At 42.0% G+C, this 23,842-nt stretch overlaps 1 protein-coding gene across 5 annotated transcripts in view; it reads right to left on the reverse strand.

Moving 5' to 3' along the window:
- The window catches only part of ttc39a (tetratricopeptide repeat domain 39A), a 91,769-nt gene that overhangs the window by 53,097 nt on the left and 14,830 nt on the right, over positions 1–23,842 (reverse strand). For 3 of the 5 annotated variants that reach the window (XM_069938624.1, XM_069938622.1, XM_069938621.1), the window contains exon 3: positions 13,316–13,510. The exons of the other annotated variants lie outside the window; for them this stretch is intronic. In XM_069938624.1, coding sequence (XP_069794725.1) covers positions 13,316–13,470 — 155 coding nt within the window. In that variant the 5' untranslated portion in view covers positions 13,471–13,510. The remainder of the gene's footprint in view (positions 1–13,315; positions 13,511–23,842) is intronic. 5 annotated transcript variants of the gene reach the window in all.

A 23,842-nucleotide genomic window follows, 5' to 3' on the forward strand; every position in this document is an offset into this window, starting at 1 on the left:
AAAAAATTTAAAGATTTATTTATTAGCAATAACTTTGCTTCTTTTGAACATTTGTCAGTTAAATTTAAGTTCTCTAATAGACATTTGTTTTAAGATATTTTCAAGTTAGGAATTTTGTTCAGTCTAAACTGAACACTTTTCCTCAAATCACAAACTCAAATATTCTTGATTCACTTTTTGATCTACAATTTGTCACATCTGACTGATATTACATATTGATTTATTGGATTTAAGATTATTGTCTAAGATTAAAATGATTGGGAGTGTGATTTTAATATAACTTTTTCAGATGGGGATTGGTGTTCCACTCTTAATTTGATCAATACTTCTTCATTTTGAGCAAGGCTTTGTTCATTACAATTTAAGGTGGTACACAGAATACATATGTCTAAACTTAAATTATCCCGTTTCTATGCAGATGCTGATCCATTTTGTGAAAAGTGGGAAATATTTGAAGTCTCACTAATTCATATGTTTTGGGAATATCCTAAATTAGGAAGATATTGGCAGAATATTTCTCATTCTTTATCAACGAATTTTAAGATTAAATTAGATCCATGCCCTTTAACTGCCCTATTTGGTTTTTTATGCGAACCAGATAAACTTTTACCAGCACCTCAAGAGAAAGTTTTAGCTTTTAGCATGTTGATAGCCAGACAAGCAGTTTTAATGAAATGGAAAGATGAACTCTCACCAACTCATGCACAGTGATTACATGATGTAATGATGTATTTAAGTATTTAAGTAAGGGATTACTTAAGGTGGTATGTGGTGCCTGCCACATTGACCACCGCCAGTGAGCTGATATCGTCTCAAACCGTGCATTTTGGCGCCTCACAGTTCGGCGGGCAGCAACCTCCTTTGAAGAAGACTGCAGAGCCCACCTCACTGACAAAAGACAAAGGAGGAAAAACCCAACACCCAACCCCAACCAACCAATTTTCCCTTGCAACTGCTGCAACCGTGTCTGCCTGTCCCGCATCGGACTTGTCAGCCACAAATGAGCCTGCAGCTGACGTGGACATTTACCCCTCCATAAATCTTCGTCCGCGAAGCCAAGTCAAAGAAAGAAAGAATGTGGTGTTGGAATATAGGGGATAATTAATCATAGAAAATATGTAGAATATATGCTTATGTACTATTCAGTTTGTATACATGAATCCAGTACTATGTAACAATTTAATATTTACCTCATAGTGAAGGGAAAGAGTAATGTAAGTAAGAGGCAGCCACAGTATGTAGCAAAGTTGGCTGATTATAGTAGGTTTAGAATTGTCTGCTCCCCAAATACAAAAGAGAGGATATGTATGAAACAATTTAGTAGGAATGTTAAGGCAAAAGGAGGTGTTGATTAGCACAGGAGACGATGGCCAGACAAGAACAAAGAGAATCCTGACAGAGACTGTCAGAAACAAAGAGAATGGAGGTGTTGAGTAGAACAGAAGAATATGGCCAGATAAGAACAAAGAAATAATTAGAAATATCTGGGGTATGAATTGATTTCTGATCAAAACAACAGGATATTCTGGCTTTGAGGATTAAGATGGGAGCTCTAGACCTACACCCCAGATATCTGCAGAGCAGGAAATTACTTGTGATAAATCTTATGCAAGAAATCTAGCAAAGAAAGCCAACTTTAGTTCTGTATGATAAGGTTGAGCTATATAAACTGTAGAGACTGGACAGTAGAGGTCAGTTTTGGGGAATAGCTCACTGTGCAGGTGACCTATGAACTAACGACTGAACCAGAGCTCTGTTAAGCTTTATTCTTGTGCTGTGCAATAAACTGATTGTTGAACCGAATACCTTCTCCTATCACTTCATTTAACGAACACGCTGGACTGGTAGGGTAAAGCCAAAGTCCGACAGTGGGTGAAAAGAAAAAGGTAGAGAACTACTGCTTTATACTTACCTGACACATTCAAATTATCATTAATCTGGCTGAATTTGTACACAAACCACGATGGGTTTGACAGGCAGATAACTTGTTAGCTAGGGGAGGGACTGCTGCTCTCTGAAAAATTCAGGCCTACTCTAAAAATATAAGCCCCATTTTTTCAATGAAACTAAGATCCTGACGGTTAAGCCCAAGCTGAGAATTAGATACAAGGAAATGACAGCACCCAGTTTTCCAGGTCACAGTTAAACAAAGTTGTCACACCTCACTTCAAAGTTCAAATTTATAGTCAGAGTACATACATGGCATTACATAAAACCCTGAGATTCTTTTTCCTCTAGGTCAGGCAGAGCAAAAATATTTATCGGTAGAACAAAAAACTGTACTCAATATATGTTTACAAATGAGAGAAATGTAAACAAAGTGCACACAAATTGCACAATACAGAAAATAAATATTGCATAATAAATAATGTGCAAAGTAAGTCATTAAATGAGTCTTTGAGTTTGTTGTTTATATGGATGTAGATTTCTCTCTGTTACAAAAATTTTTCTCATCTCTCTTCTGGGATCCTCACTTCCTCTATTTTTAAATAAATTAACTAATAATCCAGTGATTAAACATGCTTTGAGGATATGGATACAAGTTAGAAAACATCTTGGTTTAATGAGATTTTCTCTTTCTAGTCCTATTTTTTATAATTATTTCTTTAAACCTTCCATGATTGATGTAACTTTCAAAGAATGGTATAGATTAAGCATTAAATGTTTTAAAGATTTATTTGTCGAGAGGAGTCTCGCTTCCTTTGAACAACTTTAAGTACGATCTACCATGTAGAATGTAAAAAATTTGGCATTTTTACATTCGACAAGGTCATGTCCAAAATTGAGTCCATTTTGGATAGAATTAGGAACTTTTTTGGAGCAAGTCACAGAAGTTAAATTTCCATACGATCCAATTTTATTTTTACTGGGTAATATTTTAGGGATAAGAACAAAATTGAAACTGAATTTAGTTCCAAAAAATTTGTAAAAATTGCATTAGCAGTTGCAAGAAAATGTATAGCGGTGATGTGGAAATCAGATTCTTGTTTAGGTTTGGAAAAATGGCATGTGGAAATTCATAGCTGTATACCACCTGAGAAGATTACATATACCTTGAGAAATAAATATGATACATTTTCAAATTTTGGTGCCTATATTTACATATTGTAGGTATAAATTTATAAATGGGCTTTACCTAAACCTCTTGAAACCTCGTTAACTCCTTGGAATATATAAACAAATAAAATTGAAAAAGATTAGAATTGAGTGAAAGACAATTAGGTCTACTTTTTTCTTTCTTTATTGATTGTATTCTTTTTTCCTTCTTTCCTTCTTCCTTCTATCTTTTCTATCTCTATTGGGGTTATTATTTGGGGTGGAGGGGTTGGGGATTTATTTTTATTTTCTTTTTGGATGTTTTATTAAACCATCATGTATAATGGATTTGATATGATTACATTATTATATTTTATATTCTGACATGAATACAAGTATGAAAATTTAAATAAAATATTCAAAAAATACCATCTACCAAATACTCATTTTTTTTGTTAGCTACAGATAAGAGAATTTTTATGATCTCAATTACATACATTCCCTAAGAGGAATGACAAGAATTTAATTGATGTAATTTTTAATACACAACTTTTCTACAATGGTTCAATCTCTAACATTTGTGATATTTTGTTGGGAAAAAGAGAGGCTCCCTCAAATAAAATTTAAAAAGCCTGGGAACAGAACCTATAGCTTTTAGTTTCTGAAGAAACTTGGAATGTAATCAAATTGATTAATACCTCTTCTTTATGTGCCCGCCACTCTCTCCAACAATTTAATGTACTCCATAAGGCTAATAAAATATTAGTTCCAAATAATCTGTTTGATTAAAATGTGGGGTACCTTGGATGAAATGATATGATTTAAGTGTAATGTATCTTTTTGAATTTTAACATATGTACTCTATATTTTTGGATGTGAAATTCCAATGTTAATAAAAATATTGGAAAATAATTTGTTGTTTAGGAGATTGATGGTGGAGGAGGTAGCAATTATTACTGAACCTGATGATATGAGTCTTGTGGCACCTGTACCTCTTTCCTGAAGGCAGCAGCAAGAACAGAGCATGTCCTAGGGGGCGTGGATCCTTGATGATTGCTGCTGCTCTCCAATGGCTGCATTCCATGTAGGTTTTCTCAGTGGTGGGGAAGAGTATTGCCTACGATGTACTGGGCTAAATTCTTTTGTATAGTTTTCTGCTCTGAGGTATTGGTACCCCATAGCAGGACGTGATGCAGCCAGTCAGCACACTTTCTACCGCACATCTATAGAAGTTTACTAAGGCTTCCAATGTTATTGCAAACTCCTAAGGAAGTAGAGACACTGGTGTGCTTTCTTCATGATGAAATTAGTATGTTGGGTCCTGAATAGGTCCTCCGAGATGATAACTCCCAGGAATATAAATTTTCTCACTGACTCCACCTTTGATTCACCAATGATCACTGATTCGTACACATCTGGTTTTCCCTTCCCGAAGTCCACAATTAATTCTTTGGTTTTGGTGACATTGAGTGCAAGGTTGTTGTTACTACACTATTCATCCAAGTTTTCTATCTTGCTCCTGTATCATCACTCCATTTTATGCAGCTCACTACTGTGACATTGTTAGCAAATTTGTAGATGCCGTTGTTATTGTACAGTCAAAGTTGTAAAGCAGTGGTTCTCAACTTTTTTCATTCCACTCACATACCACTTTAAGTATTCCCTATGCCATAGGTGCTCTGTGATTAGTAAGGGATTGCTTAAGGTCACACATGTCAAACTCTGGCCCGTGGGCCAAATTTGGCCCGCGATATAATTATATTTGGCCCGCAAGATCATATCAAAAATGTATTAGAGGTGGCCCGCTGGCCGCCGCGCCAGTATAGCGCATGCACAGTAACCGCTGTGTCCCAGGGTGAGAGAGAGAGAGAAGAATCCTGGTCCTTGAAAAGTAGTGGTGGGTGGTTTTATAAACACGCTGTCATGTCCCCCTGCCAACCCCCCCACTGCAGCGCGGCCTGGCCGGTGTCAGGGGAAGCCAAGGCTGCTTCCCAGCGCCCGGAACCCCAGTGGCACAGCGTTTCTTGGAGCTGCAGATGGAGTCAGGACGCCGGAGGGAAGATTGGGGCTCCCCGCCTGGCGATGGGGGTGCCTTCCCACCGGCCAGCGGTGGGTGCCCGGAGTACACGAGGAGAGCAAGGCTGGTCGGGCAGGTAGGGTGGAACCCCCCGCCAATCTCAGGAGTGGCGTGGGCTGGATCGGGATTAGCCTTGCTCACCTGCTCCTCCACCGCTGACCGGGATCCCAGCGCGGTCCTGAGTGTGGAGACTGCCCTGGAAAGGTCCTGGGACACCGGCACGGAAAGAAAAGGGGGATCCGGGAGAAACTCAGCAGGTCAAAGGGGGGTACGAGAGAAACTCAGCAGGTCAAGGGGGAGGGGTCCGGGAGAAACTCAGAAGGTCAAGGGGAGGGGGTCCGGGAGAAACTCAGCAGGTCAAGGGGGGTCCGGGAGAAACTCAGCAGGTCAAGGGGGGTCTGGGAGAAACTCAGCAGGTCAAATGGGGATCCGGGAGAAACTCAGCAGGTCAAGGGGGGTCAGGGAGAAACTCAGGAGGTCAAGGGGGGTCCGGGAGAAACTCAGCAGGTCAAGGGGGGTCCGGGAGAAACTCAGCAGGTCAAGGGAGGTCCGGCAGAAACTCAGCAGGTCAACGGGGGTCCGGCAGAAACTCAGCAGGTCAACGGGGGTCCGGCAGAAACTCAGGGGGGGCCTGACCTCGCCAGGACCGTTGCCCATTCCCCCTCCCTGCCACAGGCCGACCCGCGACTCACGATGACAGGGCCGCTGATCCGCCGAGATGCCGCCCTGCAGCAGAGCTGATGCCCCCGCACTGTCGTCGTCCAACCCGATCGCCCGCAAACCCCGCCCTCCCGCACACAGGCCTGAGTAAGTATTATGAACTTTAATCTCAGGATAAAACGATCTTCCAATAGTTTCATGTCACAGTGATAAATATATTCCTGGTTAAAAATGGTCCTGCACCTGGATACAAGCTCATTAGGCATAAAACATGAAAAGTGTGTAAATCAAAGGATATCTGTACCAATGGAAAAAAGGCATGGCAAATAACCCTGCTAGAGTTCATGCCCACAATCAGTCACCCATTTGATTGTTTCAGGAATCATGTTATTCTCCCACATTCTCAATAGCCCTCAGATTTTACTATTCGACAGCACACTAGCAACATTTGGCAAATCCTCTAGAGAAATATTATTTATTGAATATTTTATTTCTCATTTGTTAATGCTTCTGGAAAGAGTTTATCCAAAACTATTATTAAACATTTATTTTAATAAGAAAAAGTTTAACATTACATATGTTGAAAGAAGAGAAAACATGCAGATGTTGTTGAAAATTTTCAATAAGTATTTAGTTCGGCCCTCGACTTAGTCCAAGTTTTTAATTTTGGCCTCCGTGAATTTGAGTTTAACACCCCTGCTTAAGGTGGTAAGTGGATGAAAAGAAAAAGTTTGAAAACCACTATTTTAATCATACCTAATTGACTCATTATGTGCATGGCTTCATAACTCCAAAGGAATTATGACAACTTTTCTTAAGCAAAATATTTCAGTAACAATTGGGTCTAGAGCAGTGATTTTCAGCCTTCTCTTCCCACTCACATACCATCTTAAGCAATCCCTTACTAATCACAGAACACTGATGGCATAGCGATTACTTAAAAGTGGTATGTGAGTGGAAAGAAAAAGGTTGAGAACCACTGGTGTAAAGCGAGTAAAGCAGGGGGCAAAATACGCAGCTCTGTGGTGCTCTGATACTCAGAGATTGTGGAGGAGTGTTCTTACCAATCCTCTTTCATAACTTTTTAATTAAACTCCTTCTCCTCCACATGAGTGCACCACTAATATTCCAATCCTCCCACTGTCAGTTCAACAAACAAGAAGAAAAATTATGGTAAGAAACAAAATTGTAATAATAATTATGCCTTTTTTTCTTTGGCTTGGCTTTGCGGACGAAGATTTATGGAGGGGGTAAAAGTCCACGTCAGCTGCAGACTCGTTTGTGGCTGACAAGTCCGATGCGGGACAGGCAGACACGGTTGCAGCGGCTGCAGGGGAAAAATGGTTGGTTGGGGTTGGGTTTTTCCTCCTTTGCCTTTTGTCAGTGAGGTGGGCATAATTATGCCTAATCACAACTAAAATATCAGAGAAGATTATGACTTGGATTATGACCAAGGTACTGTTTCTCCTCATCCTGTGATTTCTAGTGTTTGATAATACTGTAGTTAACCAGGACAGTGCAAAACTGCCTCAGGAATAGGAAAGTTCAGAATCTTCTTTTGAACCTTTTTGTTTCAGATGAAAAGTAAAAGTTATGAGAAAATGGTCATGTACAGGTGTTTTGCTCAATTTGAACTAGTAAATACTCCAAAGTTAAATTATCCCTTTCAAAGTAGATGATGGAATTGGTCAACAGTAGTTACCTTAAAATCTATTCCTCAGTTCCTGCTGGCATCTGTGTGCTTCTGTCAGCAACTTTTTCCTCATTCTGACAGCCTGGTAACAATTTTCATATATAATTCTGATGAATATTCATTAGAATACTAAACTGAATTACCTCAATCTGGGCCCAGCAATCATGTTCCTAATACAGTAAAACCCCTGTTATCTGGCACCGATGGGAGTTGGTATATGCTGGATAAGTAAATTTTCTGATTGCTTGAGATTGTGTGTTGTGTGACTGATGAACCAACTGCGAGGCGTACCAATTTTAAACGCCTCTTTTTTACCTATTTATTTTCCATGATTTTTTTTGCTGGTGGCTTGAATTCTAGATAACAGAGGTTTTTCTATATATAAAAAATTACTGGAGTTCACTTCAACCATCTCCAACTTCAACTGTTCATCTGGAAGATGAGTAACATTCATGGAATAAATCAGAGCAACTTTATTCCTAACAATGTTTCACCAAAGCAGAGGAATGGACAAAATCCAATACAATATGATATGCAGATTGGATTGTGGTGCTTTGAAGAAAGACAGACTTGTTTAAGCAGTGTACCTCAAGGTAATAAACAAGTAGCTACTTGTTTAAGCAGAGTACCTCAAGGTAATAAACAAGTAGCTACTAGTTGAATTCCATGCAAGTCAAATGAATGCCCATCATACTTAACATTTAGACATATCATTTTTTTTTAATTCATGAAGAATCACTCTGAAGATAGGCTTCAACAAAGAAAATTTTTTAATAGCTTACTAACTGAGCCAACACAGTTTGGGGATTTGGTCCCTTTGTGTGCATGGGACCAAAAATAATTGATGAGGTTGGAGAAGTAGGTGTTTTCTACATAGGCTTTAGCATGTCCCATGACAAGGTCCCGCAAGGCAGGCTGGCCTGGAAGGTTAGATTGCATGGGATCCAGGGTCACCTGACCAATTGGATACAGGTGGCTTGATGGTAGGAGTCAAAGGGTGTTAGTGGAGCTCAGATTGGAGGACTGTGAACAGTGGTGCACCATCAAGATTGGTGCTGGGTCCACTGTCACTTGTCATCTCTATTAATAACATTGTTCACATGATAAGTAGATTTGTGAATGACACCAGAATTGATGATACAGTGGGCAGTGAAGAAGATTGTTAAAGATCACAACAGGATCCAGATGCAACAGTAGGTCAAGAAATGGTAGATGGAATTTAATACAGACAAATCCGAAGGTGTTGTAATTTGGCAGGTTAAAGGGTAGGGTTTACACAGTGAGTATTAGGGTCCTGGGAAGTGTTGTAGAACAAAGAGACTTGGGAGTACAAGTGCATGGATCCATGAAAATGGGGAGGTAGGTAGTCAGTATGGTGAAGCAAGCATTTGGCACACTTGGCTTCATCAGTCAGGGGAATGTGTGCAGGGAGCAGGGGTGTCTTGTTCCAACTGATCAAGACATTGGTGAGACCACACTTGGAGCTGTGCAGTTCTGGTCACTCAGCTACAAGAAAGATATCATTAAACTAATAGGATGCAAAAAGGTTTTATGAGAATGTTACTAGGACTGGTAGGCTTGAATAACAAGGAGAGGCTGGATAGACTGGGTCTTTGCACCCTGGAGTATAGTAGGGCAAGGCAGGACCACACAGAGGTTTATAAAATCATCAAGGGCTTAGACAATGTAAGTTGTCTTTTTCTCAGAGAAGGGGTATCTAAAACTAGAGGGCATAGATTTAAGATAAAAGGGGAAAGATTAGGAAGGGACTTAAGGGGCACCTTCTTCATGCAGAGGGTGGTGGGTATATGGAACGAACTCCCGGGGAAGCAGTGGGGGAAAACACAATTATCATGTTTAAAAGGCATTTAGACAAGTACATAGAATGGAAACATTTAGAGGACCATGGGCTGAATATAGACAAATGAGATTAGCTTGGCTGGCATGAACAAGTTGCGCCAATGGGCCTGTTTCCATACAGTAGAACAGTGGTTCTCAACCTTTTTCTTTCCATTTATATCTTTGGCTTGGCTTCGCGGACGAAGGTTTATGGAGGGGTATGTCCACGTCTGCTGCAGGCTCGTTGCTGACTGACAAGTCCGATGCGGGACAGGCAGGCACGGTTGCAGCGGTTGCAAGGGAAAATTGGTTGGTTGGGGTTGGGTTTTTCCTCCTTTGTCTTTTGTCAGTGAGGTGGGCTCTGCGGTCTTCTTCAAAGGAGGTTGCTGCCCGTCGAACTGTAATCCACTTATATACCACTTGAAGTAATCCCTATGCCATCAGTACTCCGTGATTAGTAAGAGATTACTTCAAATGGTATGTGAATGGAAAGAAAAAGGTTGAGAATCACTGCTATAGAACTTTCTGACTCGATGACTATGACCCAAGGGACAGAAAACTGATATTATAATTAATTATTAAGTAGCAACTCCCACAAGACCCATACTTTGAAAATATTTCAGAAGATGTCCTGGCAGGACAAATTGTCATTGGCCCATTTCCTTTGGAGTTATGAAACTGTGCACATAACGAGTCAATTAAGTAACATTAGCTACCCTCCAATCCATGGGTACTGATCCTGAGTCTATCGAGTTCTGGAAAATAGGTACGATTAAAACAGTGGTTTTCAAAACTTTTCTTTCCACCCACATAACACCTAAAGGAGTGGTTCCCAACCTTTTACTTTCCACTCACATACCACTTTAAGTATTTCCTATGCCATAGGTGCTCTGTGATTAATAAGGGATTGCTTAAGGTGGTATGTGGGTGGAAAGAAAAAGTTTGAAAACCACTGTTTTAATTGTACCTAATTGACTCGTTATGTGCACAGTTTCATAACTCCAAAGGAAATGGGCCAATGACAATTTTTCTCAAGCAAAATATTTCAGTAATAATTGGGTCTAGAGTAGTGATTCTCAACCTTCCCTTCCTACTCCAAGCCAAATTAGTAAAAATACTAAGGAGGAGGAATTCCTTGAATGTTTACGGGATGGTTATCTAAACCAATATGTCGAGGAACCAACTCGGGAGCAGGCCATTTTAGATTGGGTATTATGCAATGATAAGGGGCTAATCAACAATCTTGTTGTATGAGGCCCTTTGGGTAGGAGCGATCACAATATGATCGAATTCTCTCTCGACATGGAGAGTGATGAAATTAAAACTGAGACTAAGGTCCTGAATTTAAATAAAGGGAATTATGATGGTATGAGATGGGAGTTGAGTAAGATTGATTGGGTGGTGTGTATGGGGGAGTAGATAATGGAAAGCATTCACAGATCTCATGGAGAAAATGCAAAAATCGTTTATACCGGTTTGGCATAAAAATAAACCAAAAAAGGTGACTCAACCGTGGATAACAAGGGAAATTAGAATCAGCATTAGGTCCGAAGAGAGAGCATATCAATTGGCCAAAAAAAGTACCACAACCGAAGACTGGGAGCAGTTCAAGATGCACCAAAGGAGGACAAAGGGATTAATCAAGAGAGCAAAAATAAATTACGAAAGTAAGCTTGCGGCAAATATAAAAACCGACTGCAAAAGCTTTTATAAATATGTCAAGAGGAAAAGATTGGTGAAATCTAGAGTAGGTCCTGTGCAGTCGGAATCAGGGGAATATATAATGGGGAATAAGGAAATGGCAGACCAATTAAATTCTTACTTTAGTTCTGTTTTTACAAGAGAGGATACAAATAACCTCCCAAGGATGTTGGGAAACATCGAGACTAATGCAAGGGAGGAACTGAAAGAAATCAGGACACGGTCTTGGGGAAATTGATGGGATTGAAGGCAGATAAATCCCAAGGGCCTGATAATCTACATCCTAGGGTACTCAAGGAAGTGGCCATTCAGATAGCAGATGCTTTAAGAATTATTTTCCAGAACTCGATAGACTCAGGATCAGTACCCATGGATTGGAGGGTAGCTAATGCTATCCCACTGTTTAAAAAGGGGGGTAGAGAAATAGCAGGGAATTATAGGCCGGTGAGCCTTACATCAGTAGTGGGCAAAATGATGGAATCCATTATTAAGGATGTAATAGCGGAGCATATGACTAGCAGAGAAGGGATCGGACAGAGTCAACATGGATTTACAAAAGGTAAATCGTGTTTGACAAATCTATTGGAATTCTTTGAGATGGTGACAGGTAAAATAGATGGGGGAGAGCCAGTGGATGTGGTGTACCTGGACTTCCAAAAGGCCTTCGATAAGGTCCCGCGTAAACGACTAGCTTCCAAAATCAAGGCTCATGGGATTGGGGGCAAAGTATTGATGTGGATTGAGAACTGGCTGGCAGGTAGAAGACAGAGAGTTGGGATAAATGGCTCGTTTACTGAGTGGCAGGCAGTGACCAGTGGGGTACCACAGGGATCTGCACTGGGATCCCACCTGTTCACAATTTACATTAATGATCTGGATGAGGGGATTGGATGTAATATCTCCAAATTTGCAGATGACACTAAGCTAGGAGGGGTTGTGTGCACGGAAGAGGGGGTCAGGAAGCTCCAGTGTGATTTGGATAAATTGAGGGACTGGGCAGATACATGGCAAATGCACTACAATGTGGATAAATGTGAGGTTATCCACTTTGGTAATACAAACCGGAGGGCAGATTACTATTTGAATGGCAATAGATTAAGAGATGGGGAAGTGCAGAGAGACCTACGGGTACTTGTACATCAGTCTCTGAAGGCGAGCATGCAGGTACAGCAGGCGGTTAAAAAGGCAAATGGTATGTTGGCCTTCATATCAAGAGGGTTTGAGTATAGGAACAAGGATACCTTACTGCAGCTGTACAGGGCCTTGGTGAGACCACACCTGGAGTATTGTGTGCAGTTTTGGGCACCTTATCTAAGGAAGGATGTTCTTGCAATGGAGGGAGTGCAGAGGCAATTCACCAGGCTGATATCTGGAATGGCAGGAATGACTTATGAGGAAAGCTTGCGCAAATTGGGATTGTACTCCCTGGAGTTTAGACGATTGAGAGGGGATCTCATAGAGGCATAAAATTCTGGCAGGACTGGACAGAATGGATGCAGATGGGATGTTTCCAATGATGGGAAAATCCAGAACCTGGGGCCATGGTTTGAGGATAATAGGCAAACCATTTAAGACCGAGATGAGGAGGAATTTCTATATCCAGAGGGTGGTGAATCTGTGGAATTCATTGCCACAGAGAGCAGTAGAGGCAGGTTCATTAAATATATTTAAGAGGGAATTAGATCTATTTCTTCAGTATAAGGGTATTAAAGGTTACGGAGAGAAGGCGGGGATGGGGTACTGAACTTTAAGATCAGCCATGATCTCATTGAATGGCGGAACAGGCTCGAAGGGCCGAATGACCTACTCCTGCTCCTATCTTCTATGTTTCTATGTTTACTCACATACCAATTTAAGCAATCCCTTACTAATCACAGAACACTTATGGCATAGGGAATATTTAAAGTGGTGTGTGAGTGGAAAGTAAAAGGTTGAGAACCATTGTTTTAAACAAAGGTGTTTTTGTGAAAATATTTCTTCTTTCTTTGGCTTGGCTTCGCGGACGAAGATTTATGGAGGGGGTAAAATGTCCACGTCAGCTGCAGGCTCGTTGGTGGCGGACAAGTCCGATGCGGGACAGGCAGACACGGTTGCAGCGGCTGCAGGGGAAAATTGGTTGGTTGGGGTTGGGTGTTGGGTTTTTCCTCCTTTGCCTTTTGTCAGTGAGGTGGGCTCTGCGGTCTTCTTCAAAGGAGGTTGCTGCCCGCCTAACTGTGAGGCGCCAAGATGCACGGTTTGAGGTGATATCAGCCCACTGGCGGTGGTCAATGTGGCAGGCACCAAGAGATTTCTTTAGGCAGTCCTTGTACCTTTTGTTTGGTGCACCTCTGTCACGGTGGCCAGTGGAGAGCTCGCCATATAACACGATCTTGGGAAGGCGATGGTCCTCCATTCTGGAGACGTGACCCACCCAGCGCAGCTGGATCTTCAGCAGCGTGGACTCGATGCTGTCGACCTCTGCCATCTCGAGTACTTCGACGTTAGGGATTAAAGCGCTCCATTTACTTCAAAGTAAACAACAGGTTCAACATATAAAGTATTAACTCAGAGCTAAGTAAATGTATTACAGAAAGTCCCATGTTCAAAAGTTAAATGTATTTATCCTGATATAAAATGACTGTTTTTGTGAATAGTCCTTAAATTAAAGCTGAACTTCATCTGTTCTTCATGTCACAAGGATGCTGGGACCAAATAGAGTCATAGAGTTGTACAGCTTCAAAACAGGCTCTTCACCTAACTCAGATTTCAGATTTAATGTCAGAGTTCATAAATGACATCACATACAACCCTGTATGTCATTCCTTTTTCACACATGCCGATCAAGCCAATATCAATTTCCTGCATTTGGTTCACACCCCTCTAACCCTTTCCTATCCTCACACATATCCAAATATCTTTTTAATGTTGGAATTGTATCTATCTCAACCACTTTCACTGGCAGCTCGTTCCATAAATGCATCCTCTGCATAAAAGAATTGCCACTCTGGTCCTTATTAAATCTTTCCCCCTCTTTTTAAACTGAAGGCCTCTAGTTTTAGACTCTCCTACTTTGGGAGGTGTAATCATCTCATCAATGCCCCACACAATTCTGTATATCTCTACAAGGTCACTCTTCAGCCTCATCTGTTCCAGGGAAAAAAATAAATCCAGCCTCTCCTTATAACTCAATCCCTTCAGTACCAGAAACATCATTGAGATTTATTTTCTATCCTCTGTAACTTAATCATGTCCTTCCTATACTAAAATGTCCAGAATTGCATACAATCCTCCAATGTGGCTTTACCAACATCTTACACAGTTATAACCATGTTGAGGAACTTTGGGGGGCATCCGATGCGCTCTAGTATTTGCCAAAGCCCTTTCCTGCTCACGGTGTCGAAGGCTTTGGTGAGGTCAACAAAGGTGATGTAGAGTCCTTTGTTTTGTTCTCTGCACTTTTCTTGGAGCTGTCTGAGGGCAAAGACCATGTCAGTAGTTCCTCTGTTTGCGCGAAAGCCGCACTGTGATTCTGGGAGAATATTCTCGGCGACAAGGTCGGGTCAGATACAGCAATGAGCTCTCTGAACCCTTCTCCATTAACAATGGCGCGAAGCAAGGCTGTGTTTTCGCACCAACCCTCTTTTCAATCTTCTTCAGCATGATGCTGAACCAAGCCATGAAAGACCCCAACAATGAAGACGCTGTTTACATCCGGTACCGCACGGATGGCAGTCACTTCAATCTGAGGCGCCTGCAAGCTCACACCAAGACACAAGAGAAACTTGTCCGTGAACTACTCTTTGCAGACGATGCCACTTTAGTTGCCCATTCAGAGCCAGCTCTTCAGCGCTTGACGTCCTGTTTTGCGGAAACTGCCAAAATGTTTGGCCTGGAAGTCAGTCTGAAGAAAACTGAGGTCCTCCATCAGCCAGCTCCCCACCATGACTACCAGCCCCCCAACATCTCCATCGGGCACACAAAACTCAAAACGGTCAACCAGTTTACCTATCTCGGCTGCACCATTTCATCAGATGCAAGGATCGACAACGAGATAGACAACAGACTCGCCAAGGCAAATAGCGCCTTTGGAAGACTACACAAAAGAGTCTGGAAAAACAACCAACTGAAAAACCTCACAAAGATAAGCGTATACAGAGCCGTTGTCATACCCACACTCCTGTTCAGCTCCGAATCATGGGTCCTCTACCGGCATCACCTACGGCTCCTAGAACGCTTCCACCAGCGTTGTCTCCGCTCCATCCTCAACATTAATTGGAGCGACTTCATCCCTAACATCGAAGTACTCGAGATGGCAGAGGCCGACAGCATCGAGTCCACGCTGCTGAAGATCCAGCTGCGCTGGGTGGGTCACGTCTCCAGAATGGAGGACTATCGCCTTCCCAAGATCGTGTTCTATGGCGAGCTCTCCACTGACCACCGTGACAGAGGTGCACCAAAGAAGAGGTACAAGGACTACCTAAAGAAATCTATTGGTGCCTGCCACATTGACCACCGCCAGTGGGCTGATATCGCCTCAAACCGTGCATCTTGGCGCCTCACAGTTCGGCGGGCAGCAACCTCCTTTGAAGAAGACCGCAGAGCCCATCTCACTGACAAAAGACAAAGGAGGAAAAACCCAACACCCAACCCCAACCAACCAATTTTCCTCTGCAACCGCTGCAACCGTGTCTGCCTGTCCCGCATCGGACTTGTCAGCCACAATCGAGCCTGCAGCTGACGTGGACTTTTACCCCCTCCATAAATCTTCGTCTGCGAAGCCAAGCCAAAGAGAAGAAACACAGTTATAACATGACATCCCAATGACTGTAATGTAATTGATACCTTGACAGATAAAAGAAAATGTGACAAACAAGTTCACCAATTACTTACTTGTAACCTAGGTCTGTCTCTCTGTTCTACAACACTCCCTGTCAACAAGGCACTATCATTTACTGACATGCTAAGCACCCCCAGGTTGAAATTAAACTCAGCAGAGAATGGGAACCAAAACTCTGCCAGATGTTGTAAAATAGCCTGCTATGGAGGTGGAGGCCTATTACAACTAAAATAAATAGTAATGTGCTATGCAACTGAATACAAAAATATATATGGAACAAGGAAAGGTGATTAGAATGTGGTCAATACTATCTTTACTTTCTCTGATCTGTTCTGCAAATGTAAAAGGAACATATCCTGGATATTTTCACACCTGAAATATTAACCTAGTTTCTACTTGAAGTGTCATCCAAGAACAGATCCACTAGCACAGATGACAAAGAAAAAGGGGTTTACATCCTAGAAAAATTCTAATTTTATTTTCAACTGCATCATGCAATCTTTTGATCTTTAATTACTGTTCCTGAAATACTGAAACAGGAACAGCAAAGTTTTTAATGGGTGGGGCTGACTATTATTAGACAAGCAACCCACTAATTATTGGGAGGATAATGTTTAACTACATTATTGATCTTTATTGTTTGGCTGAGGCACACTAACCAAACAGAAGGCTGTAACAATACTGAAATGCAAGTTTCCAGAAAATTATGAGGGAGGCTGGCACACCCTTCAACAAGTACACAGTGAGAAAAGCTTAATAGACACAGTTAGGCATTACTTTTCTCAATTACATCTTAACATATTCCAATAATTTTAATTGAATTATTTGTCTATATCCCACATTGACACAATGGCAAAGAAAGCATGCCAGCACCTTTACTTCATCAGAAGCCAGAGAAATTTTGCCTTGAACCGTGCACCTCAACAACTTCCAGAGATGCACCACTGAAACTGAGTGATACAAATGTTTCTTGTGGGGACCAACAGCAGATAGTTGTGAATGCAACCCAGACCATCACACAAACCCTCTCCCCTCTATCGACTCTATCTATACTTCCCAATGCCTTGGAAAAAAAATACATTGAACTTGAACTAAAGAACAAGAACTATCTTTTTAACAATTTGTTTCAGCTTTTAATAAAAGGTGGACATTTAAATTTATTTGAAATAAATAAGAACAATCAAACAATCCAACCTGAAATATTTTTGAAGCAAACAACTGGTAATACGTCTAAAATTATAATTTAATTCACTCAGTTATTAGGTTTTGTGTCACTACAAACTCGACTATCCTTTATACAGTTCAATACAGAAAAGTGCTGGAAAAACTCAGCATGCCATACAGCATTCTTTACGTAGATAAAAATTACATAAAGAATGCTGCATGACACAATGACACTACAATCAGTGTCAGGAGACTTTTTTGTTTAAATCCTTTATACATATTGGTTTCTTTGTTCCAGGGAGAGGACAAAATCCCCTCAAGAATTAAATTGTGGCACAATGCTGTTGGGCACATATCTCTCCTGGTGTAACATAGAGGTGCAGGTCTGAACAGTACAGGTCTGTCCCTGTATTAGACTGGGGTACAATACTGATGCGCATGGGTCTCAGTACAATGCTGGGCTACATAATGGGGTATAGGATTGCTCCAGAATAACACCAGGTACAGAAATGATGGGTGCAGACCTGCTTCTGTATAATACTTGTATAAGAGTAGTGGCAGGGAACAGGTTATCACTATGCATAGGGGCAAGGACTTAATGTGGTCATTAATCCTGCAGTCTCATTGCTCCGGGGATCCAGGTTTGTCCTACCTTCAGGTGGAGACTGAGTGGAGCTTGCACATTTTTCCTGGTAACCATACAGTTTTCTTATGGGTGAGAATATTGAAAACATGCTGGTAGCTACTTGGTAATTATAAATTTCCCCTGGTGTAGAAGATGGGTGGCAGAAGAATAAGGGGAGTTAATGGGCACACCAGAGAAAACAGGTAACATGGAAGTTAGTGGGGTGCTGAGATTGCACCGAGAGACATAATCAGTTGAATGGCCTCCTATGCTGTATGAAATGTTGTTTTCTTGCATTTTTAAATATGGTATGAAAAGATTTTTGGAAAGAATATTATTGTCCTAATTCAAATAAAAGTTCATTCACAGATATTGCTTATATAGGGAAGTTTTCTATTTATTCAAAAGCATCTAATGATTTCATGATTTTGGAATTAGAATTCACCCAATGGCCTTTCCTTCATCGAAAAATGTGAAAAAAACAATGATGGCCATCTCCACCCTTCCGTGAGGTACAAAACAAAGACTTTATTCACAGGGTAAAGGTTAAGAATGAAGTGATGCAATCTTTTTACAGCTCTGTTAATGTACTGTGCACCTCTTGGTGAGGCTCCAACATTGACAACTACAGATTAAAAGTTTCAAGATAAATTACCTTTTTTTCCTCCTTTGTTGTTATATATGTAGTCTTTCCATATTGGTAAGATTTTGGAGGATGAGAATTTGTTAAGGATGAGATTACAGTGTAATGTAATTCAGCATGGTTTCCTTCAGGGGAGTGCTTACCTTACAAATCTGTTGGAATTCTTTAAGGAAATAATAAGCAGGTTAAGTAGAGACAGTGGATAATTACTTGGATTTTCAGATGGGCTTTGACAAGGTGCCACACATGAGGCTGCTGGATGAGACAGGAAAGGTACTAGCACGGACAGAAGATTGGCTGACAGGCAGAAGCTAAGAGTGGGAATAAAGAGAGCCTTTTCTGGCAGGCTGCCAGTGAATTGCTGTGTTCTGCAGGGTTTGTCATTGGGGCTGCTACTTTTCAGGTTGTATATTAATGATCTGGATGACAGAATTGATGGCTTTGTGACTATTTGCTAATAATACAAAAGTAGGTGGAGGGGTGGAAGGTATTGAAGAAGTAGAGTTTGCAGAGGGATTTGGACAGGTTGGGAGAATTGACATTGAAGTGGCAAATGGATTCAGTATAGGGAAGTGACTGAGTCATAGAAACATAGAAGATAGGAGCAGGAGTAGGTCATTCGACCCTTTGAGCCTGCTCCGCCATTCAACGAGATCATGGCTGATCTTAAAGTTCAGTACCCCGTCCCCGCCTTCTCTCCGTAACCTTTAATACCCTTATACTGAAGAAATAGATCTAATTCCCTCTTAAATATATTTAATGAACCTGCCTCTACTGCCCTCTGTGGCAATGAATTCCACAGATTCACCACCCTCTGGGTAAAGAAATTCCTCCTCATCTCGGTCCTAAATGGTTTGCCTATTATCCTCAAACCATGGCCCCAGGTTCTGGATTTTCCCATCATTGGAAACATCCCATCTGCATCCACTCTGTCCAGTCCTGCCAGAATTTTATATGTCTCTATGAGATCCCCTCTCAATCTTCTAAACCCCAGGGAGTACAATCCCAATTTGCGCAATCTTTCCTCATAAGTCATTCCTGCCATTCCAGGTATCAGCCTGGTGAATCGCCTCTGCACTCCCTCCATTGCAAGAACATCCTTCCTTAGATAAGGTGCCCAAAACTGCACACAATACTCCAGGTGGGGTCTCACCAAGGCCCTGTACAGCTGCAGTAAGGTATCCTTGTTCCTATACTCAAACCCTCTTGATATGAAGGCCAACATACCATTTGCCTTTTTAACCGCCTGCTGTATCTGCATGCTCGCCTTCAGAGACTGATGTACAAGTACCCGTAGGTCTCTCTGCACTTCCCCATCTCTTAATCTATTGCCATTCAAATAGTAATCTGCCCTCCGGTTTGTATTACCAAAGTGGATAACCTCACATTTATCCACATTGTAGTGCATTTGCCATGTATCTGCCCAGTCCCTCAATTTATCCAAATCACACTGGAGCTTCCTGACTCCCTCTTCCGTGCACACAACCCCTCCTAGCTTAGTGTCGTCTGCAAATTTGGAGATATTACATCCAATCCCCTCATCCAGATCATTAATGTAAATTGTGAACAGCTGGGGTCCCAGTACAGATCCCTGTGGTACCCCACTGGTCACTGCCTGCCACTCAGAAAACGAGCAATTTATCCCAACTCTCTGTCTTCTACCTGCCAGCCAGTTCTCAATCCATATCAATACTTTGCCCCCAATCCCATGAGCCTTGATTTTGGAAGCTAGTCGTTTACGCGGGACCTTATCGAAGGCCTTTTGGAAGTCCAGGTACACCACATTCACTGGCTCTCCCCCATCTATTTTACCTGTCACCATCTCAAAGAATTCCAATAGATTTGTCAAGCACGATTTACCTTTTGTAAATCCATGTTGACTCCGTCCGATTCCTTCTCTGCTAGTCATATGCTCCGCTATTACATCCTTAATAATGGATTCCATCATTTTGCCCACTACTGATGTAAGGCTCACAGTCCGATAATTCCCCGCTATTTCTCTACCCCCCTTTTTAATCAGTGGGGTAACATTAGCTACCCTCCAATCCATGGGTACTGATCCTGAGTCTATCGAGTTCTGGAAAATAATTCTTAAAGCATCTGCTATCTGAATGGCCACTTCCTTGAGTACCCTAGGATGTAGATTATTAGGCCCTTGGGATTTATCTGCCTTCAATCCCATCAATTTCCCCAAGACCATGTCCTTAGAGATACTGATTTGTTTCAGTTCCTCCCTTGCATTAGTCTCTATGTTTTCCAACATCCTTGGGAGGTTATTTGTATCCTCTCTTGTAAAAACAGAACTAAAGTAAGAATTTAATTGGTCTGCCATTTCCTTATTCCCCATTATATATTCCCCTGATTCCGACTGCAAAGGACCTACTCTGGATTTCACCAATCTTTTCCTCTTGACATATTTATAAAAGCTTTTGCAGTCGGTTTTTATATTTGCCGCAAGCTTACTTTTGTAATTTATTTTTGCTCTCTTGATTAATCCCTTTGTCCTCCTTTGCTGCGTCTTGAACTCCTCCCAGTCTTTGGTTGCGGTACTTTTTTTGGCCAATTGATATGCTCTCTTTTTGGACCCAATGCTGTCTCTAATTTCCCTTGTTATCCACGGTTGAGCCACCTTTTTTGGTTTATTTTTATGCCAAACTGGTATAAACGATTTTTGCAATTTCACCATTAGATCTGTGAATGCTTTCCATTGTCTATCCACAGTCAACTCCCCCATAAACACTACCCAATCAATCTTACTCAACTCTCGTCTCATACCATCATAATTCCCTTTATTTAAATTCAGGACCTTAGTCTCGGTTTTAATTTCATCACTCTCCATGTCGAGAGAGAATTCGATCATATTGTGATCGCTCCTAGCCAAAGGGCCTCGCACAACAAGATTGCTGCTTAGCCCCTTATCACTGCATAATACCCAATCTAAAATGAGTCAGTAGTAAGGAAAGCAAATGTAATATTTGCTTTCGTTTCGAGAGGACGAGAGTATAAAAGCAAGGATACAATGCTCTGGCTTTATTGGGACTTGGTCAAACCACATATGAAGTATTGTGAGCAGTTTCGGGACCCATATCTAAGAAAGGATGTGCTGGCACTGATTAGGGGCCAGAGGGCTAATATATGAGGAGTATTTGATGGCTCTGGGCTTGTGCTCACTAGAGTTCAGAAGAGTTTTGTAAATCTTATTGAAATATGCAGAATACTGAAAGGCCTGGATCGAGTTGACCAGAGGGCACAGCCTCAGAATAAAAATATATCCCTTTGGATAAGGGGAAATTTCTTTAGCCAGACCACGATGAATCAGTGAAATTCGCTGCCACAGACAGCTGTGGAAGCCAAGTTATTGGCTATATTTAAAGCGGAGATTGATAACTTTTTGATTAGAAAAAGGTATCAAAGATTGCAGGGAGAAGGCAGGATAATGGGGAAAAATAAATCAAGCATGAGTGAATGGCAGAGAAGGCTCTATGAGCCAATATTATGTTCTTATTTCCATTATTATTTCAGGAAACCAAACATTTTGGCAGTTTCCGCAAAGCAGGACGTCAAGCGCTGAAGAGCTGGCTCTGAATGGGCAACTAAAGCGGCATCGTCTGCAAAGAGTAGTTCACGGACAAGTTTCTCTTGTGTCTTGGTGTGAGCTTGCAGGCGCCTCAGATTGAAGAGACTGCCATCCGTGCAGTACCGGATGTAAACAGCGTCTTCATTGTTGGGGTCTTTCATGGCTTGGTTCAGCATCATGCTGAAGAAGATTGAAAAGAGGGTTGGTGCCAGAACACAGCCTTGCTTCACGCCATTGTTAATGGAGAAGGGTTCAGAGAGCTCATTGCTGTATCTGACCCGACCTTGTTGGTTTTCGTGCAGTTGGATAATCATGTTGAGGAACTTTGGGGGACATCCGATGCGCTCTAGTATTTGCCAAAGCCCTTTCCTGCTCACGGTGTCGAAGGCTTTGGTGAGGTCAACAAAGGTGATGTAGAGTCCTTTGTTTTGTTCTCTGCACTTTTCTTGGAGCTGTCTGAGGGCAAAGACCATGTCAGTGGTTCCTCTGTTTGCGCGAAAGCCGCACTGTGATTCTGGGAGAATATTCTCGGCGACACTAGGTATTATTCTATTTAGTAGAATCCTAGCGAAGATTTTGCCTGCAATGGAGAGCAACGTGATTCCCCTGTAGTTTGAGCAGTCTGATTTCTCGCCTTTGTTTTTGTACAGGGTGATGATGGTGGCATCACGAAGATCCTGAGGCAGTTTACCTTGGTCCCAACAAAGCTTGAAAAACTCATGCAGTTTGGCATGCAGAGTTTTGCCGCCAGCCTTCCAGACTTCTGGGGGGATTCCATCCATACCTGCTGCTTTGCCACTTTTCAGTTGTTCGATTGCCTTATATGTCTCATCCAGGAAGTCAGCCTGAAGAAAACTGAGGTCCTCCATCAGCCAGCTCCCCACCATGACTACCAGCCCCCCCACATCTCCATCGGGCACACAAAACTCAAAACGGTCAACCAGTTTACCTATCTCGGCTGCACCATTTCATCAGATGCAAGGATCGACAATGAGATAGACAACAGACTCGCCAAGGCAAATAGCGCCTTTGGAAGACTACACAAAAGAGTCTGGAAAAACAACCAACTGAAAAACCTCACAAAGATAAGCGTATACAGAGCCGTTGTCATACCCACACTCCTGTTCGGCTCCGAATCATGGGTCCTCTACCGGCACCACCTACGGCTCCTAGAACGCTTCCACCAGCGTTGTCTCCGCTCCATCCTCAACATCCATTGGAGCGCTTACACCCCTAACGTCGAAGTACTCGAGATGGCAGAGGTCGACAGCATTGAGTCCACGCCTATGAAGATCCAGCTGCGATGGATGGGTCACGTCTCCAGAATGGAGGACCATCGCCTTCCCAAGATCGTATTATATGGCGAGCTCTCCACTGGCCACCGTGACAGAGGTGCACCAAAGAAAAGGTACAAGGACTGCCTAAAGAAATCTCTTGGTGCCTGCCACATTGACCACCGCCAGTGGGCTGATAACGCCTCAAACCGTGCATCTTGGCGCCTCACAGTTTGGCGGGCAGCAACCTCCTTTGAAGAAGACCGCAGAGCCCACCTCACTGACAAAAGGCAAAGGAGGAAAAACCCAACACCCAACCCCAACCAACCAATTTTCCCTTGCAACCGCTGCAATCGTGTCTGCCTGTCCCGCATCGGACTTGTCAGCCACAAACGAGCCTGCAGCTGACGTGGACTTTTTACCCCCTCCATAAATCTTCGTCCGCGAAGCCAAGCCAAAGAAAGAAATTTCAGGAAACAGTTTGAGGAGGAATGGGATTCAAAAACCAGCCGACGTTTGACTTACGGCTATCTTAAGACACTGCTTTGGACACAAAACAATTTCCAAAGGAAACTTTAGATTTTGCCTTTGCTGCCAATTATTCGCCTACTTAAACCAAGATAGAAAAGAAAACATTTTTTAAATTATGATATTATGCTTTCATTTGCAAATAAGATGATCAGCCACTGTTACTTAAGAAAATTGCATTACTTTCATTCAATGGAAAATGGAAGTAT

Source organism: Narcine bancroftii, chromosome 5, assembly GCF_036971445.1.
Source record: "Narcine bancroftii isolate sNarBan1 chromosome 5, sNarBan1.hap1, whole genome shotgun sequence".
Lineage (NCBI taxonomy): Eukaryota > Metazoa > Chordata > Chondrichthyes > Torpediniformes > Narcinidae > Narcine > Narcine bancroftii.